Source organism: Salmo salar, chromosome ssa09, assembly GCF_905237065.1.
Source record: "Salmo salar chromosome ssa09, Ssal_v3.1, whole genome shotgun sequence".
Classification (NCBI taxonomy): Eukaryota; Metazoa; Chordata; class Actinopteri; order Salmoniformes; family Salmonidae; genus Salmo; species Salmo salar.
Genome location: NC_059450.1, coordinates 53067065 through 53083226, shown reverse-complemented (window position 1 = coordinate 53083226; position 16162 = coordinate 53067065). Strand labels below are relative to the sequence as shown.

Here is a 16162-nt window from a genome sequence, read left to right as displayed (position 1 = left end):
TCTCTAACATCCTGTTCTTCCTCTCTAACATCCTGTTCCTCCTCTCTAACGTCCTGTTCTTCCTCTCTAACATCCTGTTCCTCCTCTCTAACATCCCGTTTCTCCTCTTTAACATCCCGTTCCTCCTCCCCAACATCCTGTTCCTCTTCCTCTAACATCCTGTTCCTCTTCCTCTAACATCCTGTTCCTCCTCTCTAACATCCTGTTCCTCCTCTCTAACATCCTGTTCTTCCTCTCTAACATCCTGTTCCTCCTCTCTAAAATCCTGTTCTTCCTCTCTAACATCCTGTTTCTCCTCTTTAACATCCCGTTCCTCCTCTCTAACATCCCGTTCTTCCTCTAACATCCTGTTCTTCCTCTAACATCCTGTTCTTCCTCTCTAACATCCTGTTCTTCCTCTCTAACATACTGTTCCTCCTCTCTAACATCCCGTTCTTCCTCTAACATCCTGTTCTTCATCTAACATCCAGTTCTTCCTCTAACATCCTGTTTCTCCTCTTTAACATCCCGTTCCTCCTCCTCTAACATCCTGTTCCTCTTCCTCTAACATCCTGTTCTTCCTCTAACATCCTGTTCTTCCTCTCTAACATCCTGTTCCTCCTCTCTAACATCCTGTTCCTCCTCTCTAACATCCTGTTCCTCTTCCTCTAACATCCTGTTCTTCCTCTAACATCCTGTTCTTCCTCTCTAACATCCTGTTCCTCCTCTCTAACATCCTGTTCTTCCTCTCTAACATCCTGTTCCACCTCCTCTAACATCCTGTTCCTCCTCTCTAAAGTCCTGTTCTTCCTCCTCTAACATCCTGTTCCTCCTCTCTAACATCCTGTTCTTCCTCTCTAACATCCTGTTCCTCCTCTCTAACGTCCTGTTCCTCCTCCTCTAACATCCTGTTCCTCCTCTCTAACATCCTGTTCCTCCTCTCTAACATCCTGTTCTTCCTCTCTAACATACTGTTCCTCCTCTCTAACATCCTGTTCCTCCTCTCTAACATCCTGTTCTTCCTCCTCTAACATCCTGTTCCTCCTCTCTAACATCCTGTTCTTCCTCTCTAACATCCTGTTCCTCCTCTCTAACGTCCTGTTCCTCCTCCTCTAACATCCTGTTCCTCCTCTTTAACATCCTGTTCCTCCTCTCTAACATCCTGTTTCTCCTCTTTAACATCCCGTTCCTCCTCCTCTAACATCCTGTTCCTCCTCCTCTAACATCCTGTTCCTCCTCTCTAACATCCTGTTCCTCCTCTCTAACATCCCGTTCTTCCTCTAACATCCTGTTCTTCCTCTAACATCCTGTTCTTCCTCTCTAACATCCTGTTCCTCCTCTCTAACATCCTGTTCTTCCTCTCTAAAATCCTGTTCCTCCTCTCTAACGTCCTGTTCTTCCTCTCTAACATCCCGTTCCTCCTCCCCAACATCCTGTTCCTCTTCCTCTAACATCCTGTTCTTCCTCTCTAACATCCTGTTCCTCCTCTCTAACATCCTGTTCCTCCTCTCTAAAATCCTGTTCTTCCTCTCTAACATCCTGTTTCTCCTCTTTAACATCCCGTTCCTCCTCCTCTAACATCCTGTTCCTCTTCCTCTAACATCCTGTTCTTCCTCTCTAACATCCTGTTTCTCCTCTTTAACATCCCGTTCCTCCTCCTCTAACATCCTGTTCCTCCTCCTCTAACATCCTGTTCCTCCTCTCTAACATCCTGTTCCTCCTCTCTAAAATCCTGTTCTTCCTCTCTAACATCCTGTTTCTCCTCTTTAACGTCCTGTTCCTCCTCCTCTAACATCCTGTTCCTCCTCTTTAACATCCTGTTCCTCCTCTCTAACATCCTGTTCCTCCTCTCTAACATCCTGTGCCTCCTCTCTAACATCCTGTTCTTCCTCTCTAACATACTGTTCCTCCTCTCTAACATCCTGTTCTTCCTCTCTAACATCCTGTTCCACCTCCTCTAACATCCTGTTCCTCCTCCTCTAACATCCTGTTCCTCCTCTCTAACATCCTGTTCATCCTCCTCTTACATCCTGTTCCTCCTCTCTAACATCCTGTTCTTCCTCCTCTTACATCCTTTTTCTCCTCTCTAACATCCTGTTCCTCCTCCTCTAACATCCTGTTCTTCCTCCTCTAACATCCTGTTCCTCCTCTCTAACATCCTGTTCCTCCTCCTCTAACATCCTGTTCCTCCTCTCTAACATCCTGTTCTTCCTCCTCTAACATCCTGTTCCTCCTCTCTAACATCCTGTTCTTCCTCTCTAACATACTGTTCCTCCTCTCTAACATCCCGTTCTTCCTCTAACATCCTGTTCTTCATCTAACATCCTGTTCTTCCTCTCTAACATCCTGTTCCTCCTCTCTAACATCCTGTTCCTCCTCTCTAAAATCCTGTTCTTCCTCTTTAACATCCCGTTCCTCCTCCTCTAACATCCTGTTCCTCTTCCTCTAACATCCTGTTCTTCCTCTCTAACATCCTGTTCCTCCTCTCTAACATCCTGTTCTTCCTCTCTAACATCCTGTTCCACCTCCTCTAACATCCTGTTCCTCCTCTCTAAAGTCCTGTTCTTCCTCCTCTAACATCCTGTTCCTCCTCTCTAACATCCTGTTCTTCCTCTCTAACATCCTGTTCCTCCTCTCTAACGTCCTGTTCTTCCTCTCTAACATCCTGTTCCTCCTCTCTAACATCCTGTTCCTCCTCTCTAACATCCTGTTCCTCCTCCTCTAACATCCTGTTCCTCCTCTCTAACATCCTGTTCCTCCTCTCTAATATCCTGTTCCACCTCACTAACATCCTGTTCTTCCTCCTCTTACATCCTGTTCTTCCTCTCTAACATCCTGTTTCTCCTCTTTAACATCCCGTTCCTCCTCCTCTAACATCCTGTTCCTCCTCCTCTAACATCCTGTTCCTCCTCTCTAACATCCTGTTCCTCCTCTCTAACATCCTGTTCCTCCTCTCTAACATCCTGTTCCTCCTCTCTAACATCCTGTTCTTCCTCTCTAACATACTGTTCCTCCTCTCTAACATCCCGTTCTTCCTCTAACATCCTGTTCCTCCTCTCTAACATCCTGTTCATCCTCCTCTTACATCCTGTTCCTCCTCTCTAACATCCTGTTCTTCCTCCTCTTACATCCTGTTCCTCCTCCTCTAACATCCTGTTCTTCCTCCTCTAACATCCTGTTCCTCCTCTCTAACATCCTGTTCCTCCTCTCTAACATCCTGTTCCTCCTCTCTAACATCCTGTTCTTCCTCTCTAACATACTGTTCCTCCTCTCTAACATCCTGTTCCTCCTCTCTAACATCCTGTTCCTCCTCTCTAACATCCTGTTCTTCCTCTCTAACATACTGTTCCTCCTCTCTAACATCCCGTTCTTCCTCTAACATCCTGTTCCTCCTCTCTAACATCCTGTTCCTCCTCTCTAATATCCTGTTCTTCCTCTCTAACATACTGTTCCTCCTCTCTAACATCCTGTTCCTCCTCTCTAACATCCTGTTCCTCCTCTCTAACATCCTGTTCTTCCTCTCTAACATACTGTTCCTCCTCTCTAACATCCCGTTCTTCCTCTAACATCCTGTTCCTCCTCTCTAACATCCTGTTCATCCTCCTCTTACATCCTGTTCCTCCTCTCTAACATCCTGTTCTTCCTCCTCTTACATCCTGTTTCTCCTCTCTAACATCCTGTTCCTCCTCCTCTAACATCCTGTTCTTCCTCCTCTAACATCCTGTTCCTCCTCTCTAACATCCTGTTCCTCCTCTCTAACATCCTGTTCCTCCTCTCTAATATCCTGTTCTTCCTCTCTAACATACTGTTCCTCCTCTCTAACATCCCGTTCTTCCTCTAACATCCTGTTCCTCCTCTCTAACATCCTGTTCATCCTCCTCTTACATCCTGTTCCTCCTCTCTAACATCCTGTTCTTCCTCCTCTTACATCCTGTTTCTCCTCTCTAACATCCTGTTCCTCCTCCTCTAACATCCTGTTCTTCCTCCTCTAACATCCTGTTCCTCCTCTCTAACATCCTGTTCCTCCTCTCTAACATCCTGTTCCTCCTCTCTAACATCCTGTTCCACCTCCTCTTACATCCTGTTCCTCCTCTCTAACATCCTGTGCCTCCTCTCTAACATCCTGTTCTTCCTCTCTAACATACTGTTCCTCCTCTCTAACATCCCGTTCTTCCTCTAACATCCTGTTCTTCATCTAACATCCTGTTCTTCCTCTAACATCCTGTTTCTCCTCTTTAACATCCCGTTCCTCCTCCTCTAACATCCTGTTCCTCTTCCTCTAACATCCTGTTCCTCCTCTCTAACATCCTGTTCTTCCTCCTCTTACATCCTGTTTCTCCTCTCTAACATCCTGTTCCTCCTCCTCTAACATCCTGTTCCTCCTCCTCTAACATCCTGTTCCTCCTCTCTAACATCCTGTTCCTCCTCCTCTAACATCCTGTTCCTCCTCTCTAACATCCTGTTCTTCCTCCTCTAACATCCTGTTCCTCCTCTCTAACATCCTGTTCTTCCTCTCTAACATACTGTTCCTCCTCTCTAACATCCCGTTCTTCCTCTAACATCCTGTTCTTCATCTAACATCCTGTTCTTCCTCTCTAACATCCTGTTCCTCCTCTCTAACATCCTGTTCCTCCTCTCTAACATCCTGTTCTTCCTCTTTAACATCCCGTTCCTCCTCCTCTAACATCCTGTTCCTCTTCCTCTAACATCCTGTTCTTCCTCTCTAACATCCTGTTCCTCCTCTCTAACATCCTGTTCTTCCTCTCTAACATCCTGTTCTTCCTCTCTAACATCCTGTTCCTCCTCTCTAACATCCTGTTCTTCCTCTCTAACATCCTGTTCCTCCTCTCTAACATCCTGTTCCTCCTCTCTAACATCCTGTTCCTCCTCCTCTAACATCCTGTTCCTCCTCTCTAACATCCTGTTCCTCCTCTCTAATATCCTGTTCCACCTCACTAACATCCTGTTCTTCCTCCTCTTACATCCTGTTCTTCCTCTCTAACATCCTGTTTCTCCTCTTTAACATCCCGTTCCTCCTCCTCTAACATCCTGTTCCTCCTCCTCTAACATCCTGTTCCTCCTCTCTAACATCCTGTTCCTCCTCTCTAACATCCTGTTCCTCCTCTCTAACATCCTGTTCCTCCTCTCTAACATCCTGTTCTTCCTCTCTAACATACTGTTCCTCCTCTCTAACATCCCGTTCTTCCTCTAACATCCTGTTCCTCCTCTCTAACATCCTGTTCATCCTCCTCTTACATCCTGTTCCTCCTCTCTAACATCCTGTTCTTCCTCCTCTTACATCCTGTTTCTCCTCTCTAACATCCTGTTCCTCCTCCTCTAACATCCTGTTCTTCCTCCTCTAACATCCTGTTCCTCCTCTCTAACATCCTGTTCCTCCTCTCTAACATCCTGTTCCTCCTCTCTAACATCCTGTTCTTCCTCCTCTAACATCCTGTTCCTCCTCTCTAACGTCCTGTTCCTCCTCTCTAACATCCTGTTCCTCCTCTCTAACATCCTGTTCTTCCTCTCTAACATCTGTTCCTCCTCTCTAACATCCTGTTCTTCCTCTCTAACATCCTGTTCCTCCTCTCTAACATCCTGTTCCTCCTCTCTAATATCCTGTTCTTCCTCTCTAACATCCTGTTTCTCCTCTCTAACATCCTGTTCCTCCTCCTCTAACATCCTGTTCCTCCTCTCTAACATCCTGTTCCTCCTCTCTAACATCCTGTTCCTCCTCTCTAACATCCCGTTCTTCCTCTTAACGTCCTGTTCCTCCTCTCTAACATCCTGTTCCTCCTCCTCTTACATCCTGTTCCTCCTCTCTAACATCCTGTTCTTCCTCTCTAACATCCTGTTTCTCCTCTCTAACATCCTGTTCCTCCTCCTCTAACATCCGGTTCTTCCTCCTCTAACATCCTGTTCCTCCTCTCTAACATCCTGTTCCTCCTCTCTAATATCCTGTTCCTCCTCTCTAACGTCCTGTTCCTCCTCCTCTAACATCCTGTTTCTCCTCTCTAACATCCTGTTCCTCCTCTCTAACATCCTGTTCTTCCTCTCTAACATCCTGTTCCTCTTCCTCTAACATCCTGTTCTTCCTCTCTAACATCCTGTTCCTCCTCTCTAACGTCCTGTTCTTCCTCTCTAACATCCGTTCCTCCTCCTCCAACATCCTGTTCCTCTTCCTCTAACATCCTGTTCTTCCTCTCTAACATCCTGTTCCTCCTCTCTAACATCCTGTTCCTCCTCTCTAAAATCCTGTTCTTCCTCTCTAACATCCTGTTTCTCCTCTTTAACATCCCGTTCCTCCTCCTCTAACATCCTGTTCCTCTTCCTCTAACATCCTGTTCTTCCTCTCTAACATCCTGTTTCTCCTCTCTAACATCCTGTTCCTCCTCTCTAACATCCTGTTCCTCCTCCTCTAACATCCTGTTCCTCCTCTCTAACATCCTGTTCCTCCTCTCTAACATCCTGTTCTTCCTCTCTAACATCCTGTTTCTCCTCTTTAACGTCCTGTTCCTCCTCCTCTAACATCCTGTTCCTCCTCTCTAACATCCTGTTCCTCCTCTCTAACATCCTGTTCCTCCTCCTCTAACATCCTGTTCCTCCTCTCTAACATCCTGTTCCTCCTCTCTAACATCCTGTTCTTCCTCCTCTAACATCCTGTTCCTCCTCTCTAACATCCTGTTCCTCCTCCTCTAACATCCTGTTCTTCCTCTCTAACATCCTGTTCCTCCTCTCTAACATCCTGTTCTTCCTCTCTAACGTCCTGTTCCTCCTCTCTAACATCCTGTTCCTCCTCTCTAACGTCCTGTTCCTCCTCTCTAACATCCTGTTCTTCCTCTCTAACATACTGTTCCTCCTCTCTAACATCCCGTTCTTCCTCTAACATCCTGTTCTTCATCTAACATCCTGTTCTTCCTCTCTAACATCCTGTTCCTCCTCTCTAACATCCTGTTCCTCCTCTCTAAAATCCTGTTCTTCCTCTTTAACATCCTGTTCCTCCTCTCTAACATCCTGTTTTCTTCCTCTAACATCCTGTTCTTCCTCTCTAACATCCTGTTCCTCCTCCTCTAACATCCTGTTCTTCCTCTCTAACATCCTGTTCTTCCTCTCTAACATCCTGTTCCTCCTCTCTAACGTCCTGTTCCTCCTCTCTAAAATCCTGTTCTTCCTCTCTAACATCCCGTTCCTCCTCCTCTAACATCCTGTTCCTCTTCCTCTAACATCCTGTTCTTCCTCTCTAACATCCTGTTCCTCCTCTCTAACATCCTGTTCTTCCTCTCTAACATCCTGTTCTTCCTCTCTAACATCCTGTTCCTCCTCCTCTAACGTCCTGTTCTTCCTCTCTAAAATCCTGTTCCTCCTCTCTAACGTCCTGTTCTTCCTCTCTAACATCCTGTTCCTCCTCCTCTAACATCCTGTTCCTCCTCTCTAACATCCTGTTCCTCCTCTCTAACATCCTGTTCCTCCTCTCTAACATCCTGTTCCTCCTCCTCTAACATCCTGTTCTTCCTCCTCTAACATCCTGTTCCTCCTCTCTAACATCCTGTTCCTCCTCTCTAACATCCTGTTCCTCCTCTCTAACATCCTGTTCCTCCTCTCTAACATCCTGTTCTTCCTCTCTAACATCCTGTTCCACCTCCTCTTACATCCTGTTCCTCTTCCTCTAACATCCTGTTCTTCCTCTCTAAAATCCTGTTCCTCCTCTCTAACGTCCTGTTCTTCCTCTCTAACATCCTGTTCCTCCTCTCTAACATCCTGTTCCTCCTCCTCTAACATCCTGTTCCTCCTCTCTAACGTCCTGTTCTTCCTCTCTAACATCCTGTTCCTCCTCTCTAACATCCTGTTCCTCCTCCTCTAACATCCTGTTCTTCCTCCTCTAACATCCTGTTCCTCCTCTCTAACATCCTGTTCCTCCTCTCTAACATCCTGTTCCTCCTCTCTAACATCCTGTTCCACCTCCTCTTACATCCTGTTCCTCCTCTCTAACATCCTGTTCTTCCTCCTCTAACGTCCTGTTCCTCCTCCTCTAACATCCTGTTCTTCCTCTCTAACATCCTGTTCCTCCTCTCTAACATCCTGTTCTTCCTCCTCTAACATCCTGTTCCTCCTCTCTAACATCCTGTACCTCCTCCTCTAACATCCTGTTCCTCCTCTCTAACGTCCTGTTCTTCCTCTCTAAAATCCTGTTCTTCCTCTCTAACATCCTGTTCCTCCTCTCTAACATCCTGTTCTTCATCTAACATCCTGTTCTTCCTCTCTAACATCCTGTTCCTCCTCTCTAACATCCTGTTCCTCCTCTCTAAAATCCTGTTCCTCTTCCTCTAACATCCTGTTCTTCCTCTCTAACATCCTGTTCTTCCTCTCTAACATCCTGTTCCTCCTCCTCTTTAATCATCCTGTTCCTCCTCTCTAACATCCTGTTCCTCCTCCTCTAACATCCTGTTCTTCCTCTCTAACATCCTGTTCTTCCTCTCTAACATCCTGTTCCTCCTCTCTAACATCCTGTTCTTCCTCTCTAACATCCTGTTCCTCCTCTCTAACATCCTGTTCCTCCTGCTCTAACATCCTGTTCTTCCTCTCTAACATCCTGTTCTTCCTCTCTAACATCCTGTTCCTCCTCCTCTATCATCCTGTTCCTCCTCTCTAACATCCTGTTCCTCCTCTCTAACATCCTGTTCCTCCTCTCTAACGTCCTGTTCCTCCTCCTCTAACATCCTGTTCTTCCTCTCTAACATCCGTTCTTCCTCTCTAACATCCTGTTCTTCCTCTCTAGCATCCTGTTCCTCCTCTCTAACATCCTGTTCCTCCTCTCTAAAATCCTGTTCTTCCTCTCTAACATCCTGTTCCTCCTCTCTAACATCCTGTTCCTCCTCTCTAACATCCTGTTCCTCCGTCTCTAACATCCTGTTCCTCCTCTCTAACATTCTGTTCCTCCTCTCTATAATCCTGTTCTTCCTCTCTAACATACTGTTCCTCCTCTCTAACATCCTGTTCTTCCTCTCTAACATCCTTTTCCTCCTCCTCTAACATCCTGTTCCTCCTCTCTAACATCCTGTTCCTCCTCCTCTAACATCCTGTTCTTCCTCTCTTACATCCTGTTCTTCCTCTCTAACATCCTGTTCTTCCTCTCTAACGTCCTGTTCCTCCTCTCCAACCCAGGGAAAGATCTACATGTACGGAGGGAAGATAGACTCTACTGGCAACGTGACCAACCAGTTGTGGGCTTTCCACATCCAGAACCAGACCTGGGCGTTCCTCTCCGCCCGAGCCCAGGAACAGTGGGCCGTGGTGGGACACTCTGCCCACGTAGTGCCCCCCCTGTTGAAGGGGGGTAGTCCAGTCATGCTGGTGCTGTTCGGACACTGTCCTCTATACGGGTACATCAGCCAGGTGCAGGAGTACAACTTTGGTGAGTGCGACTGTGACCATATATGGGTGTTCCTGTATTCAACTCTTGGTCCTGTAGATTTACCAACACCCTATAAACAGATTGTATATTGTTGTTCTTAACCCCCTCAGTTATGAAGTATCATTTCATATACACTATATATACAAAAGTACGTGGAAACCCCTTCAAATTAGTGGATTAGGCTTTTTCAGCCACACCCGTTGCTGACAGGTGTATAAAATCGAGCACACAGCCATGCAATCTCCATAGACAAACATTGGCAGTAGAATGGCCCTTACTGAAGAGCTCAGTGACTTTCAACGTGGCAGCATCATAGGATCAATGTTGGAAAAAGTACTCAATTGTCCCACTTGAGTGAAAGTGAAGATACCTTAATAGAAAATGACTCAAGTAAAAGTGAAAGTCGCCCAGTGAAATACTACTTGAGTATAAGTCTAAAAGTATTTGGGTTTTAAATATACTTTAGTGTTAAGATAAATGGAATTGCTAAAATGTACTTAAGTATCAAAAGTAAAAGTATAAACCCTTTAAAATTCCTTATATATATATATTATTTTTTGGACAGATAGCAAGGGGGCACACTCCAACACTCAGACATAATTTACAAATTAAGCGTTTGTGTTCAGTGAGTCCTCCAGATCAGAGGCAGTAGGGATGACCAGGGATGTTCTCTGTTTAGTGAGTCCTCCAGATCAGAGGCAGTAGGGATGACCAGGGATGTTCTCTGTTTAGTGAGTCCTCCAGATCAGAGGCGGTAGGGATGACCAGGGATGTTCTCTGTTTAGTGAGTCCTCCAGTTCAGAGACGGTAGGGATGACCAGGGATGTTCTCTGTTTAGTGAGTCCTCCAGATCAGAGACGGTAGGGATGACCAGGGATGTTCTCTGTTTAGTGAGTCCACCAGATCAGAGGCGGTAGGGATGACCAGGGATGTTCTCTGTTTAGTGAGTCCTCCAGATCAGAGGCGGTAGGGATGACCAGGGATGTTCTCTGTTTAGTGAGTCCTCCAGATCAGAGGCGGTAGGGATGACCAGGGATGTTCTCTGTTTAGTGAGTCCTCCAGATCAGAGGCAGTAGGGATGACCAGGGATGTTCTCTGTTTAGTGAGTCCTCCAGATCAGAGGCAGTAGGGATGACCAGGGATGTTCTCTGTTTAGTGAGTCCTCCAGTTCATAGGCAGTAGGGATGACCAGGGATGTTCTCTGTTTAGTGAGTCCTCCAGATCAGAGGCAGTAGGGATTGCCAGGGATGTTCTCTGTTTAGTGAGTCCTCCAGATCAGAGGCAGTAGGGATGACCAGGGATGTTCTCTGTTTAGTGAGTCCTCCAGATCAGAGGCAGTAGGGATGACCAGGGATGTTCTCTGTTTAGTGAGTCCTCCAGATCAGAGGCAGTAGGGATGACCAGGGATGTTCTCTGTTTAGTGAGTCCTCCAGATCAGAGGCAGTAGATGGATGACCAGGGATGTTCTCTGTTTAGTGAGTCCTCCAGATCAGAGACAGTAGGGATGACCAGGGATGTTTTCTTGATAGGTGTGTCAATTGGACCAAGTACTTTTGGGTGTCAGGGGAAAATGTATGGAGTAAAAAGTACATTATTTTCTTTCGGAATGTAGTGAAGTAAAATCTAAATGGTAAAGTACACACACCAAAAAAAAAATACTTAAGTTCCACTGAATAGGATGCCTCTTTTCCAACAAGTCAGTTCATCAAATGTCTGCCCTGCTAGAGCTGCCCCGGTCAACTGTAAGGGCTGTTATTGTGAGGTGGAAACGTCTAGGAGCAACAACGGCTCAGCCGCGAAGTGGTAGGCCACATAATCACACAGATCGGGGCCGCCAAGTGCTGAGTCGCTTAACACGTAAAAAATTGTCTGTCCTCGGCTGCAACACTCACTTCCGAGTTCCAAACTGCCTCTGGAAGCAACGTCAACACAATAACTGTTCATCGGGAGCTTCATGAAATGGGTTTCCATGGCCGAGCAGCCGCACACAAGCCTACGATCACCATGCACAATGCCAAGCGTTGGCTGGAGTGGTGTAAAGCTCGCTGCCATTGGACTCTGGAGTGAAACGTGTTCTCTGGAGTGATGAATCACCCTTTACCATCTGGTAGTCCGACAAATCTGGGTTTGGCGGATGCCAGGAGAACGCTACCTGCCCAAATGCATAGTGCCAACTGTAAAGTTTGGTGGAGGAGGAATAATGGTCTGGGGCTGTTTTTCATGGTTCCGGCTAGGCCCCTTAGTTCCAGTGAAGGGAAATCATAACACTACAGCATACAATGACATTCTAGAATATTCTGTGCTTCCAACTTTGTGGCAACAGTTTGGAGAAGGACCTGTCCTTCTTTCAGCATGACAATGCCCCTGTGCACAAAGCGAGGTCCATACATAAATGGTTTGTCGAGATCAGTGTGGAAGCACTTGACTGGCCTGCACAGAGCCCATGACCTCAACCCCATCGAACGCCCAACCTCACTAATGCTCTTGTGGCTGAATGGAAGCAAGTCCCCTCAGTAATGTACCAACATCTAGTGGAAAGCCTTCCCAGAAGAGTGGAGGCTGTTATAGCAGTAAAGAGGGGACCAACTCCATATCAATGACTTCCCAGAAGAGTGGAGGCTGTTATAGCAGCAAAGAGGGGACCAACTCCATATTAATGACTTCCCAGAAGAGTGGAGGCTGTTATAGCAGCAAAGGGGGACCAACTCCATATTAATGACTTCCCAGAAGAGTGGAGGCTGTTATAGCAGCAAAGGGGGGACCAACTACATATTAATGCCCATGATTTTGGAATCAGATGTTTGACGAGCAGGTGTCCACATACTGTTGGTCATGTAGTGTCTGTTCAGTCTTACCTGCTCTGGGCTCATGTATAGTTTGGTGCCGACTTGTCCAGTGTGACGCGCGTAGCTGGGCATGGGAGTTAGGTGTCCTGAATCATCCTCATAACCAACCCTAACCCATACCTGACTATAAAAGGCATAACCAACCCTAACCCATACCTGACTATAACAGCCATAACCAACCCTAACCCATACCTGACTATACACAGCCATAACCAACCCATACCTGACTATACACAGCCATAACCAACCCATACCCGACTAGACAAAGCCATAACCAACCCATACCTGACTATACACAGCCATAACCAACACTAACCCATACCTGACTATACACAGCCATAACCAACCCATACCTGACTAGACACAGCCATAACCAACACTAACCCATACCTGACTAGACACAGCCATAACCAACCCTAACCCATACCTGACTATACACAGCCATAACCAACCCTAACCCATATCTGACTAGACACAGCCATAACCAACCCATACCTGGCTATACACAGCCATAACCAACCCATACCTGACTATACACAGCCATAACCAACCCATACCCATACCTGACTAGACACAGCCATAACCAACCCATACCTGACTATACACAGCCATAACCAACACTAACCCATACCTGACTATACACAGCCATAACCAACCTATACCTGACTAGACACAGCCATAACCAACACTAACCCATACCTGACTAGACACAGCCATAACCAACCCTAACCCATACCTGACTATACACAGCCATAACCAACCCTAACCCATACCTGACTATACACAGCCATAACCAACCCATACCTGACTAGACACAGCCGTAACCAACCCATACCTGACTAGTCACAGCCATAACCAACCCATACCTGACTATAACAGCCATAACCAACCCATACCTGACTATACACAGCCATAACCAACCCTAACCCATACCTGACTAGACACAGCCATAACCAACCCTAACCCATACCTGACTATACACAGCCATAACCAACCCATACCTGACTATACACAGCCATAACCAACCCATACCCATACCTGACTAGACACAGCCATAACCAACCCATACCTGACTATACACAGCCATAACCAACCCATACCTGACTAGACACAGCCATAACCAACACTAACCCATACCTGACTATACACAGCCATAACCAACCCATACCTGACTATACACAGCCATAACCAACACTAACCCATACCTGACTATACACAGCCATAACCAACCCATACCTGACTATACACAGCCATAACCAACCCTAACCCATACCTGACTATACACAGCCATAACCAACCCTAATCCATACCTGACTATACACAGCCATAACCAACCCATACCTGACTATACACAGCCATAACCAACCCTAACCCATACCTGACTATACACAGCCATAACCAACCCTAACCCATACCTGACTAGACACAGCCATAACCGACCCATACCTGACTAGACACAGCCGTAACCAACCCATAACTGACTAGACACAGCTATAACCAACCCATACCTGACTAGACACAGGCATAACCAACCAATACCTGACTAGACACAGCCATAACCAACCCATACCTGACTATACACAGCCATAACCAACCCATACCTGACTATACACAGCCATAACCAACCCTAACCCATACCTGACTATACACAGCCATAACCAACCCTAACCCATACCTGACTAGACACAGCCATAACCGACCCATACCTGACTAGACACAGCCGTAACCAACCCATACCTGACTAGACACAGACATAACCAACCCATACCTGACTAGACACAGCCATAACCAACCCATACCTGACTATACACAGCCATAACCAACCCATACCTGACTATACACAGCCATAACCAACACTAACCCATACCTGACTATAACAGCCATAACCAACCCATACCTGACTATACACAGCCATAACCAACCCATACCTGACTATACACAGCCATAACCAACCCCAACCTATACCTGACTATACACAGCCATAACCAACCCTAACCCATACCTGACTATACACAGCCATAACCAACCCTAACCCATACCTGACTATACACAGCCATAACCGACCCATACCTGACTAGACACAGCCATAACCAACCCATACCTGACTAGACACAGCCATAACCAACCCATACCTGACTATACACAGCCATAACCAACCCATACCTGACTAGACACAGCCATAACCAACACTAACCCATACCTGACTATACACAGCCATAACCAACCCATACCTGACTATACACAGCCATAACCAACACTAACCCATACCTGACTATACACAGCCATAACCAACCCATACCTGACTATACACAGCCATAACCAACCCTAACCCATACCTGACTATACACAGCCATAACCAACCCTAATCCATACCTGACTATACACAGCCATAACCAACCCATACCTGACTATACACAGCCATAACCAACCCTAACCCATACCTGACTATACACAGCCATAACCAACCCTAACCCATACCTGACTAGACACAGCCATAACCGACCCATACCTGACTAGACACAGCCGTAACCAACCCATAACTGACTAGACACAGCCATAACCAACCTATACCTGACTAGACACAGGCATAACCAACCAATACCTGACTATACACAGCCATAACCAACCCATACCTGACTAGACACAGACATAACCAACCCATACCTGACTAGACACAGCCATAACCAACCCATACCTGACTATACACAGCCATAACCAACCCATACCTGACTATACACAGCCATAACCAACACTAACCCATACCTGACTATAACAGCCATAACCAACCCATACCTGACTATACACAGCCATAACCAACCCATACCTGACTATACACAGCCATAACCAACCCCAACCTATACCTGACTATACACAGCCATAACCAACCCTAACCCATACCTGACTATACACAGCCATAACCAACCCTAACCCATACCTGACTATACACAGCCATAACCGACCCATACCTGACTAGACACAGCCATAACCAACCCATACCTGACTAGACACAGCCATAACCAACCCATACCTGACTATACACAGCCATAACCAACCCATACCTGACTAGACACAGCCATAACCAACACTAACCCATACCTGACTATACACAGCCATAACCAACCCATACCTGACTATACACAGCCATAACCAACACTAACCCATACCTGACTATACACAGCCATAACCAACCCATACCTGACTATACACAGCCATAACCAACCCTAACCCATACCTGACTATACACAGCCATAACCAACCCTAATCCATACCTGACTATACACAGCCATAACCAACCCATACCTGACTATACACAGCCATAACCAACCCTAACCCATACCTGACTATACACAGCCATAACCAACCCTAACCCATACCTGACTAGACACAGCCATAACCGACCCATACCTGACTAGACACAGCCGTAACCAACCCATAACTGACTAGACACAGCCATAACCAACCTATACCTGACTAGACACAGGCATAACCAACCAATACCTGACTAGACACAGCCATAACCAACCCATACCTGACTATACACAGCCATAACCAACCCATACCTGACTATACACAGCCATAACCAACCCTAACCCATACCTGACTCTACACAGCCATAACCAACCCTAACCCATACCTGACTAGACACAGCCATAACCGACCCATACCTGACTAGACACAGCCGTAACCAACCCATACCTGACTAGACACAGACATAACCAACCCATACCTGACTAGACACAGCCATAACCAACCCATACCTGACTATACACAGCCATAACCAACCCTAACCCATACCTGACTATACACAGCCATAACCAACCCATACCTGACTATACACAGCCATAACCAACACTAACCCATACCTGACTATAACAGCGATAACCAACCCTAACCCATACCTGACTATACACAGCCATAACCAACA

The 16162-nt window shown here is 46.3% G+C and overlaps 1 protein-coding gene across 5 annotated transcripts in view; it reads left to right on the top strand.

Moving 5' to 3' along the window:
• LOC106591480 (attractin) overlaps positions 1-16162 on the top strand; it is a 627298-nt gene that overhangs the window by 181047 nt on the left and 430089 nt on the right. For all 5 annotated transcript variants that reach the window (XM_045723805.1, XM_045723804.1, XM_045723802.1 and 2 more), the window contains exon 8: positions 9142-9391. In XM_045723805.1, coding sequence (XP_045579761.1) covers positions 9142-9391 — 250 coding nt within the window. The remainder of the gene's footprint in view (positions 1-9141; positions 9392-16162) is intronic.